This window comes from Terrapene carolina, unplaced genomic scaffold, assembly GCF_002925995.2.
Source record: "Terrapene carolina triunguis isolate 2854851 unplaced genomic scaffold, T_m_triunguis-2.0 Scaffold69, whole genome shotgun sequence".
Taxonomy (NCBI): domain Eukaryota; kingdom Metazoa; phylum Chordata; order Testudines; family Emydidae; genus Terrapene; species Terrapene triunguis.
Genome location: NW_020664420.1, coordinates 35980958 through 35990362, shown reverse-complemented (window position 1 = coordinate 35990362; position 9405 = coordinate 35980958). Strand labels below are relative to the sequence as shown.

Sequence of the window (9405 nt, the reverse complement as noted above, 5' to 3'; positions counted from 1 at the left end):
CGCTGTAAAAGAAAAACAGACAATTACATGTCTTCTACTAAAGGAAAGGGAAGCTGACATGCTGGTTTGCACTTTGTTACTGAGTAGGGAAGTACTGTTTTCAATACAGGGTTATTTGCACATTTAAGAATTCTACTTTTTATTTCTTACTTTTATGAAGGGACACAAAATTTCTACTGGTCTTAGATGATGTAAAAAAACTCACAAAATCTGAGAAACGTTTATGTGACTTTTTATATAGGTCAGTGTAAAAATTAACACTGCAGCATTACACTGGTGAATAAAAGCCTGCAAAAGAAACTGACTAGTTATTTTCTTTGTCCAAGTTCAAAAGTGCAAAAAAGACAGTAAAAAGCAAGCTTCCTGTTTAAACTTTCTTTGTTTTAATAATCTAAGGTGTTCAGCAGATGTTTCCACTGTTTCCCCACTAGACTTTTACAGCTTAATACCTCTCATTGCTGGGAAACTTTTAGGCTGAATTTCACACCTTCTTTAATTCCATTACTCCTAGTTATATCCCTCTTTCCACCCTATGTAAAAATTCCTCTCTGTCATCAATGTTTATATCCTTTGAATACTTGTGGACTTAATCATCACCTAATCAAGCTATACAGATTTAGTTCTTTTAGTCTTGCCTCAAACCCATCCCTCCAGCTCTTTAATATTTTTGATATTCTTCTCTAATCTCCCAATTTGTCACCATCTGGTGATGAAATGCTCAAAACTAAACAAATTACAGGTACAATGCCATTTTGTAGTCAATTAAATGTTCTGCCTCTCATGTACTCGCATAATGCTGCAATATTAGTTTGCAAACACTATAAGGGAGCATTTAAACTCAATTTGTTTTCAGTGAAATAAATCATGAATATTTGTGTCTGTAATTTTTATTCTTAAACACAACCTATATTTTGGGCATAAGCTACCTGTTTAGCCTCTTCACTCTGTGAATAAACTCATAATTGAAAGGATCAACACTTTGTACATTGTATTTCTATTAAAATTATATTTATTTATATTTATTGCACATTCTACAATTGTAAATACAATAGGTAATGACATTGAAGCAACATGGTTTAATGGATTAAGTGTAGTCTAGAACTTCAAAACAAATTCTAATCCTGATTTTGTCACTGGCTTTCTGCGTGACCGTGGGCAAGTCACAGTCTCTCTGTGTTTATCAGTATCCCGAACTGCCAAATAGGGATACCTTATCTACCCAACTTGTGTGCTGAGGAATATTTAGTTTGTATTTACTGCAAATTAAGTTGTAACGCTCGATGTAAGTGCAAAGTTAACAAGAGTTTAAAAGCAAGGATATTTATCATGTTGTCCAGAAGTTGTTTTGCAAAGTTTTCAACATAGTGAATAACGACAGAGGACATATGTAGTAACACAAAACTTACTTGAATGTATTCCATCTCCTCATCTGACATCAGCTTTCTCCTGTACTTTTGAGGTAATGTTTTTACTAATTCTGTCGTGTCTGGTGTGCCTTGTACTCTACTAATGGATGAAATGTTTTGAAGGGCTGGTGGTCTGTCTCCTACAGACATCTGTGCTGCTGAAGCATGAAGTGGTGGTACCCTTGCTTGTAGAGATTCCTGCACTGAAACCCAGATTTCAAAACCATGTATAGAAGTACAGAGAATATTTTAATACCTTAACGGGCTTGAGTATAGTTATTCATTAGTGCAATCAGTAGAAGTTAGAAGGTACTGGTCGTGCAGTTGAATTTTTCACTATAAAGCTACTTGCATGAATTAAAATCCCTTCCTTCTCACCATATACTTTTATTTTCAATTTTAGGGACTAATGTATCAATGTTCTCATTGCTATAGTCAAATTTTGAGAGTAGGAGGAAGCACAGATAGAAAGGGATAGGACCTAGGTACTGATGTTGCAATGGTAGCTAAACCAGTACATAGTTTTACAAATACTTACATTGGGAAGCTATAACTGCAGATTAAGAACATACAGTGCCTCACAGTGTATTTGTATTTATACAATGCCATAAGTGTGTGGGATTCTTTAAGGTTTGGTCATTATATTTCTACTCAAGTAGTTTACAATACAAGTTGTCCACAGACAAAGGGACAGGTCTATGGGAGGATAAAGGTTGTAACTGTGAAATATTACAAAATGTGGTTTGTATTATACCCATTTTTAATGTTTTGTTTGTAAACACTTGGGTCATGAGCTGGGGAGTAGGAAACTAGGTGTCAGAAGGGCCTTGAAGCTGCAAGGATGGAAGATTTTGAACGTGCTATAAGTCAGCATTGCACGGCAATGCAAGAACTTGATGATGAGGACTAGATGGTCAAAACAGCCAATAATGAATTATTCTAGTGGCAATGTGTTTATATTTATATAGCATTCATCCCTCTGGACAAAAAAAAGAACGATAAGCATAAATGATTTAGACTTGACAACACAGTAGACTATAAAATTATAATATCCTGTGGAAGTAAAGATTCCTAATTGAAGTCTCAAGTCCCATGGGAGCAACATTTCCCATCCTATTACACCCCCCAGCCTCAATTTGTGGACTAGAGTGAATGAAATGCAAAAGTCAAGGAAGCCAGAGATGAGGAGGCTGCAGTAGACCAACATTTAAGCAGCAGTGATAAGATAGTTGCAGAATAAGCAGTAATGGGATTTAGCAATCCTAAATGAGTCAAAATGTACAAGGAGTCAAATGTGACACTATGCTTGCCAACCCAGGCGACCAGATAGATGATGAAGTTGCTGATAAGGTCAGAATAAGAAGCAGAGGAAGATTAGTTTTTCAATTTTAGCCATGTGGAGTTTCATCTGATTCAAGGATATTGAGCAAGAGATGTGGGACCGAACACTGTGGGTGACAGCAGCAGCAGGGAGACATATTTAGGAGTTGACAGTGAAGAAACTATACTTGATACCCTCAGTATAGGTAAAGCTTCCCAGAGACTGAGGGAACCAGGAACAGAGCCCTCAATGCCAACCAGTCAAGTATACAGCCAACCACAAAAGTATCATGTGATGGTAAAATACAGGCTATCATATTCTAAATCACTACAGGATGAATGGATTGAAAGTATACAGAACAGTCTTGAGGTGACAAAGGCATGGATCAAGGTAGGAAGGTCTATATCTATCTATACACACACACACAAAAGAAAGAAAAGTCACAACCAAAGCTAGTCCAAAATTTTCCAGGGAAGCTGAAGAGTCATGCTGGACCGCAGACCCTGGGAATCCCAGCAGGGGCTTAATGAAACTGACATTCAGTGAACAGCATTCTGATTAGTTTCCCATATTTCATTCCACAAATACCATGTTTCAGTGTCTCCAAATTGAAATTTTGGATTTGTTGAAATATTTCAACAAATTTGGTTTGGTTATGATGAGAACAAACCCCAACTTCTGAAAAGCTGAAATTTCTCATGAATCAAAAATTGTGAGTTTCAGCCAGCTCTAATCAGAACTTGCACATCAGATTTAGAAGAATAATAGATGAGAAATTAGTTGTTTATTCAATCATTGAAAAAGATTTTCAATAGAGTAGAAGGCATGGTATGATGGGATAGCCTAATTTTGGCAATTAATTGATCTTTGATTATTAGCAGGTAAATATGCCCAATGGTCTGTGATGGGATGTTAGATGGGGTGGGATCTGAGAATTCTTTCCTGGGTGCTGGCTGGTGAGTCTTGCCCACATGCTCATGGTTTAACTGATCGCCATATTTGGGGTCGGGAAGGAATTTTCCTCCAGGGCTGATTGGCAGAGGCCCTGGAGGTTTTTCGCCTTCCTCTGCAGCGTGGGGCACGGGTCACTTGCTGGAGGATTCTCTGCACCTTGAGAATCTTTAAACCACGATTTGAGGACTTCAATAACTCAGGCATAGGTTAGGGGTTTGTTACAGGAGTGGGTAAGTGAGATTCTGTGGCCTGCGTTGTGCAGGAGGTCAGACTAGATGATCATAATGGTCCCTTCCGACCTTAAAGTCTATGAGTCTATGGGTGTTGGAACTGGATACAAATTAGATGGTGTGGGCAAACACTGACCAAAACACTGCACAGAATTCTGTCAATATACTTCATTTTTTAACAAAAGTATTCAATGGAAATTCAAACTCAGGTCAAAACCACCAATCAAGCGAACCAATAGATATTTTGTGGCATTAACAGGAAAACTAAACTCTCAAGTCTCAATTGTGATTTAACTGGTATTCGAACTCAAGAGAAAGGCTAGTTTATTAGCAAATATGTAGTACTACTAAAGTAAAAAATGTAAATCAGTTCAAAGTAATACAGGTGACAAAAATGCAGCTGCATAATTAAAGTGGCTTCCAACTATATTTTGCAGGAAGGCCATCAACTGAAGATCAATCTCTTGTACAGTCACCAGATTTATTTATTTTTTTAAATAAAAATATTTTTATGGAGTGCTTCCAACACGAGGGTTGAAGCATTAGATTCCAAGAATTAAAGTTCTCATTTTTCAAAATTCTATAGTATTGTAATGTTCATTATATCTACCTCTACCACCACCAGTGAAAAACCTTAAAATGAGTAGGTGAGCTCTGGGACATCAACAGGAAGGGATCCTTTAATTTTAGATGCGCTGAACAGGTTTGACTCCAATATTTAAGAACAGGTACTGAATTAAAAGAGGAATGAACCAGGAATTATCACAGCCTCCAGACAAAAAGTGAAGTATTGGGCCAGAATTTCATAAAAACATCTCCTATCTTTGTTTCAAATACTTTATTGAGTCAAGAGGAATGTTAGTCATAACAATACACAATCCCATTTTAAAGGAGCAATATGACAACTTTGATGTCTACATATGACGGTGATTGGTATCCTGTAAGCATCAATGTAGTAATATACAGATATACAGTAAAGTCAGATTGAGTACTGTTTTTTTTAAATATAACAACTTTTTTCCCGTATGCACAGTGGGAGTAAACTGCCCTCCCAGGTACCATCAGGATTTTAAATACGTCAGACAAAGCAAGGAAACTTCATTGAAAACTCATGCTGCTTAAAAGTGAATTTAGCACAGCCTCTCATAAATGGAGATTAGTGTTTGCAAAATGAGCTCATAGTATAAGATTAAAGTAGGAGGATAAAAATGGAGATCCTCAAAACTCTGCCTGAGCAATAGAGGAAATAAGGTAATCTCAGTTTTATGCATTAAGTATGGTCTGTTTTCTAAAGCGTAAAATCAGGCAGCTGCCACCAAACTAGGTCAATGCTCAGAAATAACTGAGCCATATAAGTCAAAAAGAAACAATGTGTCATGGTCCTTATGTAAATATTAAGGCAAATAAGTATGATATGGTAGAAGTTTTATTTACAAATGAAATACTTACTTTTAGGTTTGGGACTATTTTTTCTGTCCGGGAACTTGATTAAGGGTGTATGTGGCTTGACTACCTAAAACAAGACACAGCAGTGGAAGGAGGCAGGGGAAGGGGAAGGCGGGGGAGAGAAAGTTTGGGTAAATAAAATGTAAAAGTTCATGAGATTTTCATGGCAAGAATGCTACACACTAAGCAATTATTTTGACCCTGTTGCTTTGTGCTTTCATTAACACCAGATTTGGGAGATTTACAATAATTTAAATTTTATTTTTTAATCAAGGCTAAGACTGTCCAAGTGACATTTCAGATTCAAAGTTGTACTAGACTGTAAAGCAAATGCAATGCTTTTTTAGTTTCCACACAACTAACTATGGCTTATAGAGGAGTAACTATAACTGCAGTATAAATTGGATTCTAATGTTTTTGTGCTATGATCATGGGACCTTTGGCTCCCTTCTGCCTTTTCACATTAGCTCAGATGGAGGGACAGAGTTAACTAGTCTCAGAAGTAAACAGTTATACATTAGTAGGTGTGGAGTTCAACCCCCATCTGCATTAAAATATTTTTGCATTGATTTTTCAAAAAGTTTATTTCTTTAAAATAATTTTTTAAAAAAGGGCTTTCCCTCATTCCTAAGAACAGCAATTTTTGAGTTGCAAATAAGCATTTATGGGAAGGTGACATTTTGAGGGTGCATAATCTCCTTCTCATGAGGGCTACTGCAAGATAGGCAATTTGCTGGCATCCCTATAGCAGTAGGAATAATACCACAAGAGAAGCAGGCAATTGAGCACTGGGTCCAACAGACCAGGTGACTAGTCAACAGGGATAGGGAAGAAAGGGATGTGAGGACATCAAGACATTGGAGAGCCCCTACTTGCTTGGTCCATGAAGCAGAAAAGCAAATTCTACTACACATCAAGTGCTGTCAAAGGCACAAAGGAAACAAGACTGGAAAAAACAGAATTTTTTTTTTCTCAAATCTCTTTCATGTATCTTAACGGTTACTTGTACTAATAACAGGTGCTTATTTTTAACAGACGTGTGATTTGCAAGCTGGTGTCCCTTAAGGCAGAAGCTGAAGACAATTAGAGCAGGCTGTTGCCCACATAGCTAAACCAGAACGGAAAGAATTGGAATAGAGGCTCTTGAAGAAAGAGCAGCGAAGATTTATTCCCTCTCTCGGTTCTGCGCCCTCTCTCCACCAGCTCCTCCGAGTCTCTCGAGGAAGCTCTCCCAGGGTGATGAGGCGCCGCCGGCATCTCCACGTACCGCACCCGTGCGAGCCCCCCAGGGGCTGCTGTGCGAGCCCTGCGCGCTTCCATGCACCGAGAACGAAACGACGGGTCGTGCGAGCAGAGCCTCGGGCCTTGCACCTTAACGCATTGCCGGGCTGTGGGGACACGACAAGGCCCGCGCGTGGGGCGGCAGCAGCTCTGAAGGGAGCCTGGCTGTAGCCACTGCACGGCAAGTGAGTATCACCCATGGAAGCCAGGATGAGCCCATGGGCGGCGGCAGTCCGGGTTCAGTTCCGTCCCGACTCCCTCCCGCCGCTGCGCGGAAGAGTCCCCGCCCCCGGGCAGGTGAGGCCCCCACTGCTGTCACTCACCCCCAGCGCGCGCCCGGCCTCACTCGCGTCCCTCCCGCAGTGTCCCCGCAGCTCAGACCCGCTCGCCCCTTCTCCGAACTCGGGTCCAGAAGCACTTCGGCCCGCCACTGCCCAGAGCCCCCGCCAGCGCCCCGGCTCCCCAACGGCACCTCCAGGCCAAGGGCATCAGCCCCGGCCGCTCTCGCTCTGCTCCGGCGTCTCCAGCCGCCGGCGGAGGTGGGCAGACCCCACTAGCCTCCCCCGGGCGGCCGAACGCAGAGCTCCGGGCCCGCCCCCTTCGCGAGGAAACAACTCTAGTTACCTGAACGACCCTGCTGGCGGCCGCCATCTTGCTGCCCATGGTGACCCGCAGCCAGTTACTGCATCCTCCAGTCCGCGAGCACGGCGCCGGCGCGAGGGGCGGGGACACGGCAGGGGGCGGGGCTAAGCTGGAACTGCCTGGAGGGCGGGGCTGGAGTCAGGAGTTCTGCGGGGGCCGGGCCAGAGCCTCCTGGAGGGCGGGGCTCTGCCGCCTTCTGGGCATTGGTAGCTCTCTGAGGCCAGCGTTGTCCTGTCTTTCTTCTACAATTGTGGCAGCCACATACACAATATTTATGGCTGTGTTCGTTCGGTTAGCAAGCAAAATACTACGCTGAGTACAATCTTATGCTGTACACAGAGATGCTGGAACAATTTGTACAGTGGGGCTGCTGAGTGCCATTGAACCAAACTGTAAACCCTGTATATGACAGAACCACTTCAAACCAGGGGGTGCTACAGCACCCCCACCTCCCAAAACCCCTACTTCCAGCACTGATGGCTGTACATTCCCTATTAGACCTGACCTAGGTGTTTAAATACACTGCTCCAAGGAGTTGTGAACTTTCTATCCCAGCAAGCTTGGCTTCCTTGTCAGAAGTATTATTAGAAGGCTAAGAGGTGATGTTATCATGTGCTTACACAGGGAGAGGCTATCTGGTAGTAGAATGCTTGTTAGTCTAGCAGAGTTAAGGTGACCATATTTTGCTGGGTACATAATTGGCATGTTAATATTTCCATAGCCACAATCTCCCATATTTTTGAACCATTCCTCTATAGTTGGACTATTTTTCTTTTTGCAATGAGATGCTATCAGTAGCTGACTAACACGGCTACCCCCTGATACTTATCAGTAGCTGAGCAGCTACTAGCAAATAAAAGATCAATTCATTTCCTTTTGTGTGATCATTTCCAGTAGGAAGCCCTAGGAAGTTTACCAAAGGATCATTTGGTAATATATCCACCAAATAGTGGTAGTTGGTTACAGATTGCATCCTGTTGCTCTCCAATGACTGGACAAGTCCACCATATATGCATAAAATCTCCTCTTTTACCACAATTTCTCCAACAGTTATCCCTATTCAATCTCTCTCTACATTTTAACATGACTGGTGAGAGGTACCATTGAAACAGTATCTTAAATAAAGTGTATTTTATTGTGCTACAAACTAAGGTTGCTGGCTCTCTTTTCCATGCCTCTGGAGTAATTTGTCTATACAGGTCCTTTTCCCAGTGTCATATGTGGACTTTTGTTAGAAAAGTTGTAAAGATTATCAATTCAATATATAAATAATTGATAAGAACACTGTGTAGCTTGGCTTGACCAGACTGTATATGCCAAATAAGTTATAATGCCATCACTTCTGTTAAAGTTATCTTTCTGTATACAATTTTTTGCTAGAAAGTTGAGTCAGGCATTATGTCTCTCAAAAGTACTGGTGCTACAAAAGAGTGGGCCAGTTAATTTTGATCTCTAACTAGGTTAGAAAAGTTTCTTTACTGAAGAGCTGGCCAACCATATGTATTCTATGGCTCTTTGAATCTTTAAAATGCTCTAGTTTGTCACTTGGTTAAGATCTGGATTATTTAAAAGTGGCATGGGGAAGGAAAAAAAACAAGAGACAAGATGTAATATATCAAAACCATAGAGTTTTTGCCAAAAGATGTGTATAAATTTCTGGAGGGTGGGTTTTTTTTTTTAAATTAATCCATGGTAGCCTAGTGAGGTTTACACTGGCACAACTTCTTTGTTCAATAAAGACCCAGTCTTTGGCAGTGTTAGAGTGCCAATCCACTACTGCTTTGAGCTAGCTGGCTTTCATAGTACCATAGGAGATTTGGAATAGCGAGTCCATCTGCACTTACTCTTGGTCTTCTCTTATTCCATATACATTCTAACATGCTCTGTATTCCTGCTAGGGTTTTACCTGAGATGATTACAGGAAGATTTTGAAACAAGATACTTAGCAAAATGTTCATTTTGACTGCAGCAATTCTTCCCAACCAAGAAATTGCAGACTTTCCCCAGCAATACAGAACTGTTTTAATTTACTGAAGTCATGGTTTGATATTTAAATCATAGAGCTTTTATAGTTTGTTTGAGATTTGAATTCCCAAGTATCTTATAGAATCTGTTACCTATTTGA

The 9405-nt window shown here is 40.8% G+C and overlaps 1 protein-coding gene across 1 annotated transcript; it reads right to left on the bottom strand.

Moving 5' to 3' along the window:
* Positions 1 to 370: 370 nt before the first annotated feature.
* Positions 371 to 7343, bottom strand: MRPS36 (mitochondrial ribosomal protein S36). Its single transcript, XM_029910891.1, has 3 exons — positions 7263 to 7343; positions 5361 to 5424; positions 371 to 1609 (listed from the first exon to the last, which is right to left on the bottom strand). Exons 1-3 carry the CDS (start codon positions 7299 to 7301, stop codon positions 1254 to 1256), a joined length of 459 nt encoding a protein of 152 aa, XP_029766751.1. The 5' UTR covers positions 7302 to 7343; the 3' UTR covers positions 371 to 1253.
* Between the last annotated feature and the right edge of the window lie 2062 nt (positions 7344 to 9405).